Here is a 20,701-nt window from a genome sequence, read left to right on the forward strand (position 1 = left end):
TACGATCCTAGATTGGCATCAAAACACGGCGAATTCAATGCAATTATGCAGTTCACTGATTTGAATTGACGGAGAATACAATCGAGCAGCTATTAGCTCGATTATCTGCTCTTTAAAAAGATGCGTGTTTGTCTTGTTGGTCACGGTAACCCCGCCCCCAGCCCCCGACGCAAGCGGTTCCTACTTCTAGCCAAGCAATGTTTTGGTGCTACTTAAGAACCACTTTTCCTACATCGGCTGTCATTAGTGCGGTGCAATGTGGTATAGAATGAGTGCACTCAATAACATCCACTATTGTTTCGATCACTACAAATAGCTGTACCCGCAAATAGGGCCCTATTTAAGGGTATAGGGGGCAATTTTGGATTCAGCCCATGTGTCATCTTGGTCACAGGTTATTTGCAGTCAACTGTAACAAATCACAAATTACAAAATACAGGGAACTAGAAGTTTTAAGAGAAAATATAATTTTACTCAAATTCATTTCTCCAGACCATTTCGTATTTGCGAATTTAAAGCGCAACTTCATTTCTGTTCAGCATGGTGGCTGGTAAATTAAAAATAGCTCTGAGATAGGGTGTTTCCCATTAATTTGCTGTGGTCGGCTGGTCAGTCAATTGTGACTGCGAACAGCCAATATGCAAGCTTTTTTATGACCACTTAGGCTCTGTTTTACACTTGGCATTAAGATGCATTTAGGTCAGTTAGATCACAAGAGGACAATGCTAAATACTAGCCAGACCCACATCAAGATGTTTGGTCTGGAAACTCACCATAGACAGGGCTCAATCCGAGGGGCGGGATAAACGGTTGTCTTCCAAACTCCCTCTGCACACGATAGGATAGTGCTACACCAACCAGAGCAACGAAGGTGAAGCAGAGCTCGCTGACAGATTACACATTCGCGTATCCGGTCGGCTAAACTCTGAACACATCTTCCCTTTTTAAGAATGACTTCAGTGCCGTTCTTTGTTCTTTTCTCAGAGAAAAGCTTAACTCCAAGTCTTCCAGAATCGCAGTCAAAGCTGATTCGAAAGACCGCCGCCGTTCGCCAGTTTCTGTGTTTACTAGAAGCACACAAACGCAACTCGGCCCGTCGTCATTATGGCCCCGCCCACCGACTCTATACATGATGTGATTGGCCCATCCAGATTGAGAGGAATACAGCTCAGAAGGGTATTGAGAGTTCCTAGACGACACTTGCGGGCAGATTAAATTTGCTGCCGCTAGGGTGCGTCTAGATTTCTAGGCTAGCTAAATACAGGTGTAAAATGTTTTACAGGTCTAACATTTTGAGCTTTTCCATGTTTGACCACTTCCATAATTTATTGGAAGTGTATTCGACCGGGTTGCTTTCATATATAGTGTAAACACTCATGTGATACATTTACCCGCCCCTATAGACTCTCACCTCGAAGAAATCTGAAAATATAGCCTAGTTAAAAGTGGACAAAATAGACGGAGTAAAACACCAGGTGTAAACAGGAATGTGTCTCCCTCGTCTTGTGATGTGTCTCCCTTGTGATTCGATCGACCAAAATGCATCTTAATACCAGGTGTAAACAGGGCCTTGGACTCCTCGAATGAAGTCCATTAAAAAAAAAATTAAAAATTGTTTTGTTTGTGATGTTATTTTACATTGCATGTTTAAATAAACTTTTTAGAAACAAGTAAAAAAGAAAGAAATCTATTTACCTAAAACTCATTAGGGTTAAATATTTTATTACTTTTTGTACACTGTAAAAAAAAAAAAAAAAAATCAGGTCTCCAATTGAAAATTCAGTCAGCCAAATTGAATTTCTGTGAATTAAATTGCATCAAATATTCAGATGTGATCAGTCACTAGAACATTTTCAATTGGAGCAATTTTTTACAGTGTAAGTTTGGCTGCTCCTGAATGGGTTTTATCATTTCATTTAGGCTGTCTAAGAAGTAAATCTTTTCAGAATCAACATAGACCAAGAAAAAAAACCTGTCACATTTTATTTAAATTGATGTCATGCAAAGGTGTATTATAAAATGTTTGGTGTAAATACATTGGGACCCACTTTATAATGGGTGGGTATATTATATTATATTATATTATATTATATATTATATTATATTATATTAGTACTATGTACTAACATTTTAATTAATAATTTGATACAATGCCCTTATTGTGTACATACATGTTTTTACAGTACTTACATTTTAAAAATACCAGCGTGTAATTATTTTTTTTATGGTCTATGGTAATTACGTCTGTTATTAATTTCTCTAGTCACATTTGTAATTACACAGTTGGCACTTCCCTTACACCTAACTTAAACTGACCCATACCACCACACCTGTCCCTAACTCTACCCGTATCTCACCTCAATATCAGCAAAGGTTTTGCAATACAATTTAAACACAGTAAGTACATTGTACTTATTTTTTGATGTAAGTACATAGTACTTAAGGCCACCTAATATAAAGTGGGGCCAAACATTGTTATTAAGAATAATGGACTGATTCCTATAGCTGCTGAATTTTTACTATTCAGTGATTAAAAGTGGAAAAGTGCATGAAAAAAAATGTGGTTTGGAAAGTACATGAAATTCTCAGGTAGTATCCAAGGAAGCATTTTTTTCTGAATGAATGCAATTTATTTAGTGTATCTGTAACACTGCTAAGGTTGCATGCATTAAGATTACACAATCCAGCAATTAACATGACTAAGATTGCACAATACTTTTAAAGCATTTGTAAATCTTTGTTTTTGCCACATGTAAAGTGTAATTATTCATCTTTGTGATTTCAGGGCAGATCACCGGCTACTTGACCAGTATTGTGTTTGAGGCTGAAGGCCAAACCTCAGGCAGATATGGTGGACCATCAGTTCAAGAGGTTTCCAACAACGTTAGGAGGTTGTGTGCTCATCTTGCAGATCAACAACAGGTCAGGCACTAATTCACGGCATCAAAGTGTTGTTTTAATTCATGATGGCAGGTTTCTTTCACCTTTCTTCATCATTCTTAGCAATCAGAGCTTCTGCTGAATCTGGTGCTTCAGCTGAGAACCTTGTCATCCCATCAGTTGAGAGATTTGTGGCAGGAGGCCTCCTTCAAATGCAGAGATGACTGGTTGGTCCTATAATAATTATTATGTTATTAAAGTATTTTTTTTCTTTGCTTGTAACTTTTTTTGGACCCACTTTATATTAGTTGGCCTTAACTACGATGCACTAAAATGTTTATAAATCATTTTATACAATGCACTTATTATGTACATACAGGTTTTTACATTGTACTAACATTAAAAAGACATGTAATTACATATGTAATTCATTTCTAGTTACATTTATAATTACACTGTTGACCCTTCCATTACACCGAACCCTACCCTTAAACTTACCCACACCAACACACCTGTCCCTAACACTACCCGTATATCCCACCTCGATATCAGTGTTTATATATATTCAAGTGTTTTGCAATACAATATGAACACAATAAGTACATTGTACTTATTTTTTGATGTAAGTAAGTAGTAGTTCAGTCCAACTAATATAAAGTGGGGCCATAATTTAAAATAAATTTTGATGAACTAAACTGTCATAAACATGATATAATGTATTTTTATAAATGCATATATCATTTTAAATTTTGTGAGATTAATTTTACTTTTCTGTTAGCGGTTATAGATATATGAAGCCCATAAAAGGGACATGGTGATGGTAAAACAAACAAAAAAAAAAGATGGGAGAAATTTTAATGCTTTTTGCATTATCGAAAGAGTTCTGACCAGAAATGTATACAACTTTTGTGATGGAATTGCGAGAGAACGCACTACTTTTGGGTGGCATTGCAAAGTTTTTCGGTGGAACAGACATGTTTTGTGAAGAGAATGCAAAGTTTATTAGGGAGAGTAATACATTTACGAGACAATGCAAATGTTTTACAATTACGAGCAAACGCAAAGTTTCCCGGAGGAATGCAAATGTTTTGCGAGAGAATAGAAATGTTACGCAAGAGAAAGCAAGATTTACAACCCAATACTTTTGCAACAGAACACACAATAATCCCCCCCCCCCATCACCATGTAGAGGCTTTTTATTGTTATGCATTTTTTTATTTTACTGATGTTAATGTTGATTCTGATATCATGACAGGCAGCCCCTTGTAGATATGCTGTCAGCCTGTGGAACTGAGGACTGCATCCTTGTCACTACAGACCTTATACTGAACAAAGAAGTTGACCAGGAACATATCCTACCCCTCCTCAATACCATCAGTTTTGCTTCCCACCCTACTTCATCCATGATTCGTCACCTCAGTGTACGGTTTTGAGTTGTTCAATTAATTAATTATAATGCGAAACTAAAAGCTGTATCTAAAACAAGAGTGGATTTTCTGAACTTTTATCCTCCAGGCTCTGCTGCAGATACCTCTTATTCGTCCAAAAGTGCTACTGGTTGTGTCTTCACTGGTCCACGGCCTTTGTCAGCAGGAACAGGGTCCATGTAATGAGATCTCTGAAGTCCAGCAGTTCGTCCATGTTCTTAAGCAGAGTCTTGAGGCAGGATGTGAAGTGAATGATCATTTTCAGATCACAGAGGTACAGCAGAAATATGACAATAAACATTAAAAAGATATGCTGTTGTACAATCAAATATTTGATATAGGTTAAACTCAATTGACATTTTTTGGGGGCATTATATTGATAACCAATCATCCTTTATTTTGGTACAATCCCCCCCCCCCCCCCCTTTTACTTACCCCCATAAAAGAAGGAATAATCAAAGTTACATATTTTCACTTATGGCGCTGTTACATCCGCCAGCTGGAGTGCCCGTGAGCTCCACCAGAGGGGACTTCTATCTGTTTTATCTCACCATGAACTACATTTCCCACAGCTCATTGCCTGGTCTAACTAATCCTGTGCTGTTTTTTTTCCACCGTTATATTATCTTGTTTGCCCTTTGCCTTGTTAAGCCCTGTCTATTCACTCATTCTTTGCGAAGTCTTGTATGATCTTACACTGCATTTCAGAGACGTTTTTTCATCTTTATGGAAAATCTTTTTGTGCTTTTTTTGGGAATGGCACTCTCTCGTTAATTTGCGCTGTTTAGTAAATCTGGCCCCTAGTTTATAGATTTCTCATTAATATATACAGAAATTGACCATGGTGAACATGTATACAGGTTGTGAACCCTGTTTTGTTTTCAGAGATTAATATAACTTTTAAAGAATTTCAGTACAAACGTTACTGTCACTCTTAACGGCAGCTGTCACAAGAAAAATCCTCCATAGGCTAGACGATCCCATTTTACAACGCCGGTCCGAACTTCGTGGCTTTCGAAGGATGCAGCCTCTGAATTCGGACACAGCTTAGGAAATAGGAACAAAATATAGAAACAAGGATGACACTACAAAGAAATCAGTGAAAATAAGAGTCCTACAACTAAAACTGATTTATGGTGTTTCGATTTCTTGACAACAGAGTTGTAAAACTATAACATTACATGGAAATCATGTTAACACATGTTGTTTATTGTGGCCATAGTGATGAAACAATGAGTATTTAACATTTACTTATTAGCTCCATTCACTTCCATTGTAAGTGTAAGACCAACATTTTTTTGGTGGTAATCAATATTATGTCCCAAATTATGTCAATTTAGCTTAACTCGACTGAACCTGGAATACAGTATTTCTTAAGCTGTTCTGTGTCTCTCGTGTAGCTCCTGCATGTGTTGAAAGCAGTGGAGACCGCAGGTGCGGCTGTATCAGATCTCATCTCCACACTGAGCCGCTGTGTGCAGAATTATTCTGTGCCACTGGAGCTGCGTGTGGCTGCTATACGAGCGTTCAGGAGGATCCCATGCCATCATGATGTCAGCATCACCAAACATCAGTGACACATTTACATTGATGTTACGTGGATGGAATGAATTTTGTGCCATAATTAAACAAACAAATCCAGCATTTTGCAAACAAACACGATCTGCTTTGCAAAGGAAAACACGACTTGCAAACAAACAGAGAGCGATTTGCAAATGCAGTTCGTGCTGATTTTCTCGCAAATGCAGTTCGTGCTGATTTTCTCGCAAATGCAGTTCAGGCAGATTTTCTCACAAATGCAGTTTGTGCTGATTTTCTCACAAATGGGTTCGGGTTCTAATCCGCTCTTATGTAGTTTTTTTTTTTTCTTCATTAAAATCAAAGATGTTTTATGATTGTATATTAAGAGCAGGGACACAGGGAATAGAGTCTCTCTCCGCAACGGCATTAAGCAATAGATTGGCTCGTCTGTGTGTGAAGGCTGTATGCACAAGCCAAAAGAGAACGCAAACCTCGCCTACTTTGATTTGATTGGCCATCTCAATCATGTTGACATTGACAAGCAGTTAGGCAAAACAAACTAAAATGTTACTTTTAAACCTTTAAAATTTGGCCCTTTCTAATTATTGGGGGGGACTTTCCCCCTTCAATGTCTATGGTGGTTACGACCCTGCAGTGCAATACACCCACAATACTTTGAACAAATCAAAAAATAGTTAAAATGGTATAGTTTTAACAGTGTTCATTAAAGTGCTAAATTTTATATTGCATCAGAGGTGAACTATAGTTGGCTGGGCTTGGTCCTTCTCCCCCATACACAGGGAAATGGTGACAGCAGAAAAACAAATATTCATCATTCTGCTTATAATACTCTGGCTACTCTGCTTAAAATATATTTTATTTTATCAGGATTTACCATATTTAATGTGACAATAACATATACAAAACTAAATCTGTCTAAACTTTAATCCACAATACATAGCCTATTGTTGGATTTTTGTATTGCAATATATTGTGACACGATACACCCTTACATTATTTTGAATATTCTCATTTGAATTGTATCATCAAATGTACAGATAAAAGTAAATACTTTTTTATATTCCGTTACACTACAGCGGATAAATGATGTGGAGGATGGATGCATGCATTTTAATAAGAAAAAGCCCTAGCTAAAATGTTTTCAGCCATATGTCACTACTGATTTTGCACTTGTTGGTCACAATAATCTCTTTATATTTTTATGTTTTGTTTTTATGAAATAGGGTTGACAAAGTGAAAATCTCAAAAAGATTAATATTAGTTACAGTAAGATAGAAATACTGCATCCGGTTCCCCGCTCATTTTCGTCTGAAAACGTGTTTGAAAATCGTAAATTGACCCAAAGCGCCATCTGCTGTTCTGGTAGAGGAAGTTGCTCAACTACATTTGTGAGAAAATCTGCCAGCACGAACTGCATTTGCGAGAAAATCAGCATGAACTGCATTTGCACATCGCTCTTTGTTTGTTTGCAAGTTGTGTTTTCCTTTGCAAAGCAGATCGTGTTTGTTTGCAAAATGCTGGATTTGTTTGTTTAATTATGGCACAAAATTCATTCCATACTATGGCGGCATAACTGGCGTACTTACATTATGTTCTTTCTTATAATCAGAGGAGAGCCCTTGCTCAGGCATTTCAAAGACAGCACGAGAATGTGGAGGTCAGAATCGCAGCATATCAGCAGCTCATGCACTGTCCAAACCGGGAGATTTTTACGATTGTGAAGACAACGTTAAGCAATGAGACGTCCAGTCAAGGTATTGAAAAGTACTTAAAATAATTAGTAACTCAAATGTACTATATTAAATAAACACTGTCACAAAAAGTTTGAAATTCTTATAATATGAATTAATGAATCTGTAACACTTTTTAATTAGTTACCATTAACTAACACTGGGTGCGTTTATGCACACCAGAAAGGTGATAACTCAAAAAAATCAGCTTATTAAAATAATCAGTTTAATCATAAATAATCAACATATCAGCGGAAGATTTGTGGCTCATTTTATCCCTCATGAAGTTCCAGATGCAGCGTTTTCACTGAACCTCTTCTACTTTACTGCATTAAGAGAACACACCTTTACAATTTTCTGGATCTTAGAAGAGTCTGCGTTTGTGATATATGTCCTTAATTCATGCAAAACGCTAGCTCGCTCTGTCTGGATATGTTTAAATCTGCTCTAAGTTTGCGTTTTTGTCACCTATCACACATGTGCACTTCAATAAGCCGACAGAATGCAGGTTAATGCATTTACATGAAGCACGAAATCGAGTAAGATGCCTTTTGCAAAAACAGGTTAGGGCCTAACCGCTAGGCCGTTAGGCCTACCGCGTTTACATTATAACCGTTAGGCCTACCGCGTTTACACAATGTTCATAGTCAGCTTATAGGCATAATCGGCTTAAGAACATGCCTGTAAACGCACCCAATGATTAACGTAAATAAGGGATAGTTCACTCAAAAATTAATATTAGCCCATGATTTACTCACCCTCAAGTAAGGGATTGTTGTTCTGTTTTTGAAGTCCATAAAAATGCATCTGTCCGTCAAATAACATGCTCCACACGGCTCCGGGAGGTTAATAAACGCCATCTGAAGTGAAATGATGCATTTGTGTAAGAAAAAAATATCTATATTTAAACCTTTATAAAGTAAAGTTTCAGCCGATTGCATTCCGTATTCAGTTTATGGAAAAAGTTTTGAAAGTGCCTCTGCAGTTTAAAGGCTTGCGCGACCAATTACGCTCGTCAGAAATCACGTACGCTATCTTGAACTTCGAGAATGCCCTTTCAACACTTTTACACGGAAGCTGATCGGCCAGAACTTTACCTGGAAACGTTTTAAATATGAATATATTTCTTACACAAACACATTGATTTGCTTCAGAAGGCCTTTATTAACCTCCCAGAGCCACATGGAGCACGTTATTTGGCAGAGCGATGCATTTTAATGGACTTGAAAACAGAGCAACAATCCCTGACATTATAAAGCTTTGATTAGCCAGGACTTTTTTTTTATGTAACTCCACTATGCCCAAAAGAAGAATGTCATATACACCTAGGATGATTTGAGGGTGAGTAAATCATGGGCTAATTTCCTTTTTTGGGTAAACAATCCCTTTAAATAATATTAACAGGCACAACTTATGATTTTGATAATATATTAATAAATCTTGTAAACTAAAAAGATCAATACATGCATTCTTAACCAATGTAGTTAACTGATGTTAACAAATGGAACTTTATTGTACAGTTTTATCAATAAATATTCATAACAGTAAATTCGGGTAGTAACACTTCCTTTGGTGTGTCTTATAATAAATCACACATTATATTTTGGGAAAAAAAAAATCTTTTTTAACATGTTTAGTTCCAATCCTGTAAGATGCAATATTGTGGCTGCAGCGTTAACGGTCAGTGCAAAAATGTGTAATTAATAAAATATGGAATTTGTCACACATGGGGAAAAAATGACACGATTTCCTGAGAAATGGTTGTCATATTTCCAAAACTCTTCAGCTGTAGAATGACACATTTTCTTATACGTTTTCTATGATATCTCCTCAGTTGGGTCGTTTGTTTGGAGTCACCTTTTTAATATCCAGAAAACAGAAGACCCTTTGAAGAAAGACCTGATGGAGTCACTGCCGGATGATATTATAAGTAAAGACTTTGAATCTGAACCATGGAAATATTCTTCACATATGGACCACACAGTGGACACAGGTTATAGACATAATGTAACTTTTCCAGCTGTTTTCTGTTTATAACATTTTGATTTGCTCCCATTTTAATGTCTTAACTGTCTTTTCCAGGAGGGGCTGCTGCTAACATCGAGGGAGCTGTGGTTTTCTCCCCTGAATCTTTTCTTCCACGTTATGCTATGGCGAATCTGACAGTTCACATCCTAGGCAGAGCGTTCAATCTTCTGGAGGTGAATCAGTTTGTATTTTCTTTCCACAAAACTTAAAAATGTAAAACTGACCCCATTTATGATTTAGTGTAGTGTTCCTGCTCTTATTGTGTAGTTATTAATCAGTAAACACTTCTAATCTAATAACTTATTTCATACCGGACATTACTTTTATGTCTGAGTGTAACATGGAGCGTGAGGAATGCAAGCAGAGATGAGGAACTAAGTGCATAGGCCCTAGCCTAGAAATCTAGACGCACCCTATCGGCAGCAAATATAATCTGCCCGTGAGTGTCGTCTAGCAACTCTCAATACCCTTCTAAGCTGTATTCCCCTAACTCTTGCTGGGCCAATCACATCGTGTATAGAGTCGGTGGGCGGGGCCATAATGACGACGGCCGAGTTGCGTTTGCGTGCTTCTAGTAAACACAGAAACTGGCGAACGGCGGTCTTTCGAATCAGCTTTGACCGCAACTCTGGAAGACTTGGAGTTAAGCTTTTCTCTGAGAAAAGAACAAAGAACTGCACTGAAGTCATTCTTAAAAAGGGAAGATGTGTTCGGAGTTTTGCCGACCGGATATGGCGAATGTTTAATCTATCAACAAGCTCTGTTTCACCTTCGTTGCTCTGGTTGGTTGTAGCGCTATCCTATCGCGTGCAGAGGGAGTTTGAAAGACAACCGTTTATCCCACCCCTCGGATTGAGCCCTGTCAATAGTGAGTTTCCAGACCAAACATCTTGATGTGGGTCTGGCTTGTCAGGCTACATAGGCCCCATTTCCGTGCAAGAACTGAGACTGGTTAACTGGGTTTACATGACATTGCTCACACCATGTAACAAACAGCTGCCATTTCTCCTCGTCAAGCCTGGCTAGTTAAAACTGTGGAATCTTTGAAACGGTGAGGGATAAGCTCCACTGCAAAAAATGCTCTCTTATTTAGTTTTTTTTTTCTTGTTTCTAGTCCAAATATCTAAAAATTCTTAAATCAAGATGTATTTACTCGGTGAGTAAAATGATATAAGATATTTTTTCTTGTGTTCTGGGGAAAAATATCAAATTAATTCAGTTCCCCTTCAGTCGGTCACGTTCGACGTACGTCAGAACTAGACCGACGAATGGGGATCACTTCCGGAGCCCCTATCAGCTTCGAGATTTAGAAAACGGGCCAATGAACATTGGCGTGCGTGCTTTGCATATCGCACCCCGCCCCGCTGCGCGGGTATAAAGCGGAAGCGCTCACCACACACCATTGTAATTCACTACGGAGCCGAACGGCGTTGATGAAGCATCTGACTGCCTGCTATCTAAGCAACGAGAGAGAGAGAAAGCGTGTGCCGGGGGAAATCGCTCTTGTGTTGGCCAGACGGCACAAGACAGCGATCTCACTGCTGCTGAGAGAGCTGCTGTTTTCACAGCAAACTGAGCAAATTGCACTTACACACACACATACACCACACACAGTTGGTTCGGTGGGCGTGTTCCTTTTTCTGGTGAGAGCAGAAAACAGGCTGCACACAAACCCTGTTGTTTCTGCCGCGGTCGATCCCTGGGTGCTTCAACACCTAAAAGAGCAGATTTTCCTCACAAAAAGAGCTACACGGGTGACGTGCCGTCCTTTTCAGGATGTCTTTCCACCCGTGCGTTTCTGGATGCGGTCGTTCCCTGTCGCCCGCTGACGGTCACAAGCGCTGTATCACGTGTCTTGGCTTACAGCACGCTGAGGCAGCGTTTGTGGATAGTTTGTGTTCTCACTGCGGGAACATGACTATCGCGGTGCTGAGGTCGAGAGTCGCCTTCCTCCGGGAAGGTGGAGTCCCCCTACCCATAGCTCAAACTAGATCTATTCCTGCCCAGCAGAATAGACCTACTTTGATGGATGGCCGGGGTGACCTCAGGATTACGGTTAGGACAAACCTGTAGAGTGAACCTCCGCGGGACCCTAATCCCTCATGCGCGTCGCAACCGGTGGTGCTTCCGGGAGACCCATCTGGGCCGGGGCCACCCCTGGGACTCCCGTATGTAGTACTGCCCACGGCCAGTCCATACGTGTATTCCACACATTATCTCCTTCGGGGGAGTGTGGCTTCTGCAGCGGCCCCCAGGGGCACGCTTTCCCAGCGTTATCCAATAGTCCACTGTTTGGGTCTTGTGGGATAGCAGTGGGGCTCTCCCTGCAGGAAATTCCTACTAAAGATACTAAAGATCAGGCACTAGCAGAGCGGGCAGGCAGAGAGAGCACGCCGGGGTGTGACGCAGGGCTGAATGGGCTATCCGAATCCGAATAATCAGAAACCACGCCTCCAACAAACCCACACACACAGAAAAGGTGAGACGATGCATTCACCCAACGTGGTGCTCCCAGAAGGACCTACCTGTCGATTGTAATCATCGATGAGAGAGTGATCCAGTATGTCCCTGGCAGGAACCCAACTTCTCTCCTCCGGACCGTAACCTTCTCAGTCCACCAAATACTGAAATCCGCGTCCCCTCCGTCTTGAGTCCAGAATCCGATTTACCGAATAAGTAGGTTCCCCATCTACGAGACGTGGCGGTGGGGGAACCAGGACAGGCGGGTTAATGCGGGAATAAAAAACGGGCTTTAATTTGGAAACATGAAATGCGGGATGTATCCTTCTGTACTGTACGCAGGAGGCAGTTTTAAGCGAACAGTCACCGGACTAAGGATTTTGGTGACTGTGAATGGGCCAATAAATTTGGGGGCTAATTTATTACTCACGGACCGCAAAGGAATGTTCTTAGTAGAAAGCCACACTTTTTGACCCACGACATAGACGGAAGGCTTAGACCAGTGGCGATCGGCTTGGGCCTTGGTGCGCTCTCCCACCAGGAGTAGAGTCTCACGGGCTCCACTCCAGTTCTGGTGACACCTCTGGACAAATGCGTGAGCGGAGGGGACCGCGACCTCGGATTCCAGACAGGGAAAAATGGGTGGCTTGTACCCTAAACTACACTTAAACGTAGATAGGCCCGTGGCCGACACTGGTAACGAGTTATGTGCATACTACACCCAAAAAATTCTGTTGACTCCAGGAGGAAGGGTTCTTGGAGGCCAAACATCGCAACACTCTGTCAAGATCCTGGTTGGCCCGCTCGGTCTGACCATTGCTTTGAGGATGGAAACCCGAAGACAGACTCACAGTGGCCCCCAGTAGTCTACAAAACTCCCGCCAAAATTTGGACACAAATTGGGGCCCTGTGTCGGAAACCACATCTGTTGGAAGGCAATGTAAACGAAAGACGTGATCTACGACAGTCACCACTGTCTCCTTGGCAGAAGGTAATTTGGCCAAGGGAATGAAATGAATCATTTTCGAAAACCGGTCCACGACGGTTAAAATCCCCGTCTTCCAATTGCTGCATTTCTGATTATGGTTTCGAGTATCGATGCATCTGCCCTCTTCAGGGAACACAGGCACGAGCAGTGATCTCAGATAATTTAATCCAGATATTTTAATCCAATCTGCAAATTCTTTTGAAGAACCAAATTAGCCAGAGATCAGTTATCACGATTAAAAAAATCTGGGATCTGTCAAATCATCTTGGATGTATTAAGCGAGGTATGAAGAACAGGCCCCTGATGTTTTGCTTCCTTGTGCCTGTCAACAATGGGCCACTGAACTGATCAGAGGGTGAAAATAGGGCGTCTAGGAGAAAAGCTTGGTCTTTCCTTAATCCCTGTCATATTACAGATACAGATGCTGCACATTGATGACCAAAGCAGCTATTGAATGGCCAATGGCATGGGCCGTCTACTTGTTTCCACAGAGGACAAGATGACCTGGTAAAGCTCTTGACCCACCTTGGAACTCAACCCCTCACCATGATCCAAATTGTTTAGCATGTCTGCCACATCTGGTCTGACTTACCCATCATATTAGATGTGACTCTGCCTGGGTTTTTGGTTAAGGCTGGTTTCCTCCATGATGATGCAGTTGAAGGGGAGAGATAGCCATCAAACATCTCTTCCACCTTAGGCATCGCCTCATTCCTATGCTTGCGCATCTTGATCACCATAGAATATGTCGTGGTGATCTGGGTATGTACGCGGACTGAATATGAACTTCAAAGCCCTTGACAACTCAGTGTGGTGGCCAAGGAAGAACGGGTGATGGTGGACATGAGGTTGCACTTAAGCTGAGGTGAGGAAATAAACATCAAGCTTGGAACTAATGAGAGCTTGCTTCTCATTTGACCAAACTATCTTTAACGTGGCCATTGCTCCAGTAACAAATTCGATTAGCTACTCAAATGTGCCCGATTGAGGAAGCTGCTTTGCCGAAGCACCAGCCTGCTTGTTTACTTCCAACCCCTCAGAGTTAGTTCCTCTTTTTGGTCTGAAGAGAGAGGTAGAGAGCCAAGCGGGATCGAAGTTTATGCCTTCTGGATCTTTCACAATGTACACAGTCAGACCTGGCATTTTGTTGTCTAACTCTTGGTCTAAAGACTTCAAGCACACACACACAATACAGGGAACACACCCGTTCAATAAACGTGGCTTCTAAAGACAAAGAAGCTGACAAAACACATTTCTGGAGTCTATTTATGATATAGCTGTTTACATGACACCGTTTTCAACTTAAAAGCCGAAAACGTTTTATGCATTTTGGCTGTTCATGCAAATGAACAAATCAGCTAGTGCACATTTGTGAAAACACTACCATTATCTTATCTTTGTAAATTTGTGAAAATGGTGACTTCATGCATCTTTATAGATGCACTGTTGCAAAGTGACATTGCCAACTATTGGCCTCGCATGCAAGTTTTTTGGGGACTGTTTTGTTACAGATCCCTGTGAATGGGGATCATTTTGACAATGCAGTAGCTTGATTAGTATAACTTGTGTTGTGCCTTGTTTTACAGTCTATAGTCATACCTCACCCGGTGAAGGTTCAGTTTGCTTTTTTTTCGCGTCACATTACATCTCTCGCTTATGGTGAAGTCACATTGTTTTGATAGTTGTGATTTTTGCAGTAGATTATCCTGGCAGTGTTCGTCATTTCACAAACTTGAATGCTTAGTGCAGAACCATGCATCATTCATTTATTAACACAGTTCCCTACAGTACTAATTTGTGATTATTCAAATTATCACAAATTGACAATTGACCAATCAGAATCAAATATTTCACAGAGCCGTGTAATAAGTCCAAAAAGTATTTTGTTTTCAATTATTTTGATTATGTGGCATTAGCCACATGAGCTGCATAATAAGAGGGATAATTTCGCAGTGGGTTCTTGTATCACCCTAAAGAGGTTTATTTGTATAACAACCTGAAGCCTGTACGCTATCCCTTAGCCTCACTGTGCCCCACTTTTTTAGTTTAAGAACCACTGGTCTAGGCCATGCAGGGAACTGGTTAATGTTAGCCAGAAATAATTTTACAGTAACAAATACACTGTAAAAAAAATTGGTTGTTTTTTGTTGGTTTAACTTAAAAAAGTAAGTAACTTGGTTGCCTTAAAATTTTGAGTTTATTGAAATTAAAAATTTGAGTTGATACAATGAAGGAAATTTGTTTAATAAATATAAACTCAAAATATTTTTGTATCTGAACCACATAAAAAATTTGATAAATCATGAAAATAGCACTATTTGGCATGTTTCACTGCATCATCAGATATAAAACACACACAATTACCCAATATGCTTACAAAATCTTTAAATAATATTTTAATAAAGGTTGTCGAATCTCAAAAAAATGTTCATTGTATTAACTCAAAATTTCAATTTCAATGAACTCAAAATTTTAAGGCAACCAGGTAACTTTTTTTCTAAATAATTTTTTACAGTGTAGATATGTTACATTTTATTTTTTTTTATTTACTTTTTTAGATTAGCCTACGAATGGAAAACCTAGAGCCTATTCTGAAGACAATCTTTGAGGAGCATCCTCTAGCATCTGCTGATCTCTCCAGACCAAAGACTCAAACTGACTCCATGAGGCATGGACAGAATGGAAGAAACGGTGACCGCTGTCAGTCCACAGCGTTAAGTTCCATCAAGACTAAGGTGAGAGTCTTGCAAATGGTGGCAATGTGTCTGTAATTTGGCTTTACATCATGCATGACCAAGTTTTTCTGTTTAAGTTCACAAGGCAGAGGAAAAGAGACAGTAGCTTCCGGTGTTGGATAAATGTGAAGATGTTTGGCAATGACCTCAGTTTTATGACTTGTGATGACCTCCAGGCATATCAGAGAAAGCTTTCACTTAGTACAGCTGGTGTTTTTGTCAAGTTGTTAAAGGTAAGATATTCTTTCTCAAGATGTTACTTAAAGTGAATGTACTAAGTTCAATATTCAAAAGTTTCATTAGTTTTCGTGTGAAAAAAATGACTTATTAACCTTGTCTGTGTAAAGTTATATCCAATTTTACAGCTTTGTCATCATGATAACACAACACAACACCCAAATCCCTAAAGTGACTGCAATACAAAACACTCAAATTCAACACCAGTTTTGACAGGAACTTTAAGTGCTTTTATAAAAATAGAAGCTTCACATACATGCTTTTAACCCCATACCTATCAAAGATGGTAGACTGCCTAAAATTACTATTGTTCAACATTCACTGCTCGTTAAATCACACTCTTACTTTATCTGGACAAACTCAGTATCATTAGACAGAAGAAAGCTCCAGCTTCGATATTTGAACACTGTTTATGATAAAACTGGTTTGCAGTGACATTAATTTCTTAATTTATCTCAGGAGTGCATTATAATCTATCTGTTATGAATGATATTTTGAATTGAATATCACACGCACGTTAATTCTCGCTCGTCTGCAGCAGCTCAGCTGTGTTCACACAGCTTGCAAAAAGCAGCTTTCAGTTTAAATCCTAGTTCAAAAGTGCTCATATTTGGAGAAATATTGATATATTATCACATGCTTGCAAAATATTTAGTCACACGGAATATAATTTCTATTCATTTCTCACTGAATTATTTGATCTAAAAGAGCTAAAACATGCACATAGCTCTCTCTGGGTCTCCTCTTAAAGGGATATTTCACAGCCTTTTCATATTAAACTAAGTTATTCCCTTAACTAAAACGAGTTGATACATACCTCTCTCGTCTCAGTGCGTGCACTTAATCACTCTGACGCGTGGTGACATTCTGACAGCATTTAGCTTAGCCCGCTAAGCCCAGTTCATTCACTACGGTACCAAACAGAGATCAAGTTAAAAGCGACCAAACACCTCCACGTTTTCCCTATTTAAATACAGTTACACGAAGAGTTGAACGATCAAATATGGTGACACAAAAAATAAAACGTGGCGCTTTTCTAAGCAGATTAAAAAGGAGAACTATAATGGATGGTGAAATAGCACTTCTGAGAGTACTTTGACTCGGTGCAGTAAAAAATCACGCCTGAAAAATCCTCCCTCACATCTCCCCCTCCCTCTCTCATTTCTGTCAATAGGGGGTAGGGGGAGATGTGAGGGAGGATGTTTCAGGTGTGACTTTTTACTGCGCTGAGTTCATAGTTTTGGACATGACATAGCCTCAGATTTTAAATAAAGCATGGCCACACTTTTGCCTTCAATTTAGTTGTAGTCATAAGCCGTTATACTACATTCACATAATATGTTTATACATGAAGGAAAATATTTGAAATATTTACATTTTTTATTTTTATGTTTTAGCCTATATATCTCTATTAATAACTGTGAGTAATTCTGAGTATTCAGATGTAAACTCTCAAGTGTTGGCTTTCTAAATATATATTGGTTATGTGTATATTCAGAATAACTTATGAGCTGCTGTCTTTTTACTATGAGTATGTCTAAATGCTCCATTTGCCAAATCGGGGGGTGACAGGCAAGGGGTAAAAAACATTTCCTGGGTTTTTAAATGCCCCTATTATACTTTTGTATAATCAGGTTCCTGATTTTGTTTCGAAAGTCTCTGTTTTGAAATATACTTACATGCATCAAAGTCAAAAATACTTTCGTTTTCTCATAATATACAGTTCAGCATCACTACTTTTTGTCTAAAAACGGTTCAATCAAGGATTCTGTCTCTCTAAGCTCCTTCTTTCTAAGAGCTTCCTCTGTTCTAACTGGACAGACGGCCTAGTCTGTTGTGATTGGTTTACCGTTTACAGCGTGTGTCAGAAACGAAACACCCATAGCCATATCTGCATTCCAGCTCCAGAGCTTTCTCAGCACTTTATACAGAGTGATACAAACAGTAGTGAAGTTAATAAACGTAATTTCGGGAGGAGTACGCCCATCTAATCTTTCAATTAATACCAAGGTATAAAACCATCAGCTTACCTCTTCCCCTTTTTAGTTCCTGAAGCATCCCTCCTCCTCCCCTGCTCCTCCTTTTGTACAATTTTGTACACCACATTGGTGGGGGTTGAGGAGAGATCCCTGACACGAGTGTAAAGCGCTTTGGGTGTACAGTAGTACATATGAAAGCGCTATATAAATGACTCATTCATTCATTTTTTTATTCATTCAATTTGCCTGTTATAGGGGGGCAATTGGAGCTCGGGTAGAATATCCTCTCCGAGCCCCTCTATAGCAGTGAAATGATGGTGTCAGTTAAATTCGAGCGCAAACCCTTATCATTTGGAAGTACATAAAAATGGATTTACTTTTGCAGCACAGAAAACAGCATCATCTCAACACGTCAACAACACAAACCAAACTCTTCCAGTCTCAGCTAAAACTACAGATTTTGAGGGTGGGAAACAGAACACGTTCATGAGCAGCCAATGGAGAGAACTCGCTGTCAGAAAAAAAGCGACAGTGCTGTCACTGGGGCTGTATCCTAAGGTACAAAAGCAAAAAGTTACTAATATGTACCTTTATGGTACTAATATTTAGGGCCCCCGTGACAGTGCTGTACCTTTTTTTCTGAGAGTGCAGGTAAACATTATGCAAATTTGTTACAAAATGTGTCACGCTGGTTTGTAACAAGAAGTAAGACTGGAATTACTGATGACTCATTTCAGGCCGTTCAGAAGCGGTTCTTTTTTTTTTGGGAGACAATATCCAGCAAGCAATAGCTATCCCAGATAGCATTTCACAGTCTCGGTTAATAATAGACCCGATATAGTTCGGCTATGAGTAACCTACTAACCGAAATAGCATTGATTTTAGCTTCATTTTTGCGATAATAATTAAATACTAAGATATAGCTAAATAGCTTAATAGCTAAAATATAAATATGTATGTGTGTGTGTGTGTGTGTGTGTGTTTTTGTTTATTTTTAATTTTTTATGTCATAATAAGAGTAAACCTTATCATTGTTTTAATTTCTTCCCTTTTCTCAGGGTCAAGAGATTAAACTCAGTCAAAGGCCACTTGTTCTGTCAGAGGAACTGGTTTTACCATCTCTTTCTGGATTACCCATGAGACTAAGCATCAACATGTCCACTCTGCTCTCCCTCAGACTTAAAGGCATCGCTAACTATAAGAATTGGTCACATTTTTCACTGGCTGGCTATGTCAAACCAAAGTATGTCTGTTGTAGTTTTAATAATGGCAGTGTGCTGTCAGGTTGAAGTCATGATGGCAGTTCATCTCCTCTTGTCCTCTTATGCAGTGCGCTGGTTGGCATCTCTGTGAGAGCTGGAGTGGATGGAGCGTTTGGTCGTGTGGGATTAGAGTGGGTCACTCAACTCAAAACCTTCACCAGCTTGGATGGAGCTGTATATCTGCACCATGGGCAGAGCCTAAAGGTGGTTCTCAACACTCCAGAAGATGTCATGGATATACTGACCTTCAGGTATGTTTTCTTTTTTCTTTTTCAAATATATAAATACACTTTGATATAGTATTATTTGGGGGAACACACTAGAGACGTTCAATAAGGTTCAAGTCTGGCCTCTGGCTGGGCCACTCAAGGACATTCACAGAGTTGTCCCATAGTCTCTCCTTTCTTATCTTGGCTGTGTGCTTAGGATCATTGCCCCTTTTGGAAGATAAACCCATACAAGAATGTGTGCCCTTTATGACGTCAGACAGGGTTATACTTGAGAAGAAAAAAAAACTTTCAGAAAATTATTAGAATCCTGGAGTGTATTTGGCATAGAAATCAAACGCATACGTCAAACATTTTTTTTGTTGACATTTTGTCCATGTTTAGCATGAGAATCCAGCTCTTTAACAGTGTATTCAAGTCAGAATGCATGAAATAGCATTTAATATCTGCCAACACTTTATTTTGATATTCCCCAACACGATTCCTGGCACAAGCTCACCATGCCCTTGGCATCATATTCAGGTGAAGGTGGGGGAGAAAAGTCCTCTACTTTAAAAGACAGATCTGATGCAAAACTACTGGTCATCATTTCAATCATTCTCCATCTTTGCGAGTCTGACAGCTGTCAATCAATCAGTCACTGCTGATATCTGGTGCACGCCCCCTGCTCAGCCCTGGTCTCGGTTCGCCCCCCCTGTCTTCACTTGGCTCTGCTCACTTTTCCAGCATTTTCCCGGCTGAGGGGGTGTAAAGGGAATGCATAAACGTCACTTTCCCGCCAGAACACGCCCCCCTCAGCAGGGGCTGAGTGGCAGAAGAGCTGCTGCGTGACTGCAGTTAATGGGGGAAAACGCGAGTTGAGCAAACAATTATCAGTTTAAACTAAAGGTTGGGCTCGATATAGTGTTCCTTACAACTTACCACAGATTCAGTGATCCATGGATAATGACATGCAGCCAGGAATCGTGTTTTCCTGACATTTTTATGAGCCTGATTTCGACATGATTATTTATAACTGTCAGTCAGCACATTTTTCAACTGAATCCCGCATGCGTATGATGGGTCAGTGTATTGAAGCGTGTATGTGGTTGCTTGTCACGAATGGAAAACAAAAGTTTTTTTCAAATTCTGAATATATTATAGACCTATTAATAAAAAATAAATAATTATATTGCCCAGACAGCGCGCAAAGGGTGCTCCATTTAT

The 20,701-nt window shown here is 39.7% G+C and overlaps 1 protein-coding gene across 1 annotated transcript in view; it reads left to right on the forward strand.

Annotated features, from left to right (window-relative positions):
- LOC137089401 (uncharacterized) overlaps nucleotides 1-20,701 on the forward strand; it is a 126,218-nt gene that overhangs the window by 5,092 nt on the left and 100,425 nt on the right. The window contains exons 8-19 of the mRNA XM_067452980.1: nucleotides 2,786-2,922; nucleotides 3,004-3,107; nucleotides 4,136-4,301; nucleotides 4,396-4,581; nucleotides 5,708-5,860; nucleotides 7,459-7,603; nucleotides 9,414-9,572; nucleotides 9,662-9,780; nucleotides 15,614-15,790; nucleotides 15,868-16,023; nucleotides 19,065-19,249; nucleotides 19,337-19,519. Of these exons, the coding sequence (XP_067309081.1) occupies nucleotides 2,786-2,922; nucleotides 3,004-3,107; nucleotides 4,136-4,301; nucleotides 4,396-4,581; nucleotides 5,708-5,860; nucleotides 7,459-7,603; nucleotides 9,414-9,572; nucleotides 9,662-9,780; nucleotides 15,614-15,790; nucleotides 15,868-16,023; nucleotides 19,065-19,249; nucleotides 19,337-19,519 (1,870 nt within the window). The remainder of the gene's footprint in view (nucleotides 1-2,785; nucleotides 2,923-3,003; nucleotides 3,108-4,135; nucleotides 4,302-4,395; nucleotides 4,582-5,707; nucleotides 5,861-7,458; nucleotides 7,604-9,413; nucleotides 9,573-9,661; nucleotides 9,781-15,613; nucleotides 15,791-15,867; nucleotides 16,024-19,064; nucleotides 19,250-19,336; nucleotides 19,520-20,701) is intronic.

The sequence above is a fragment of the Pseudorasbora parva genome, chromosome 9 (assembly GCF_024679245.1).
Source record: "Pseudorasbora parva isolate DD20220531a chromosome 9, ASM2467924v1, whole genome shotgun sequence".
Lineage (NCBI taxonomy): Eukaryota > Metazoa > Chordata > Actinopteri > Cypriniformes > Gobionidae > Pseudorasbora > Pseudorasbora parva.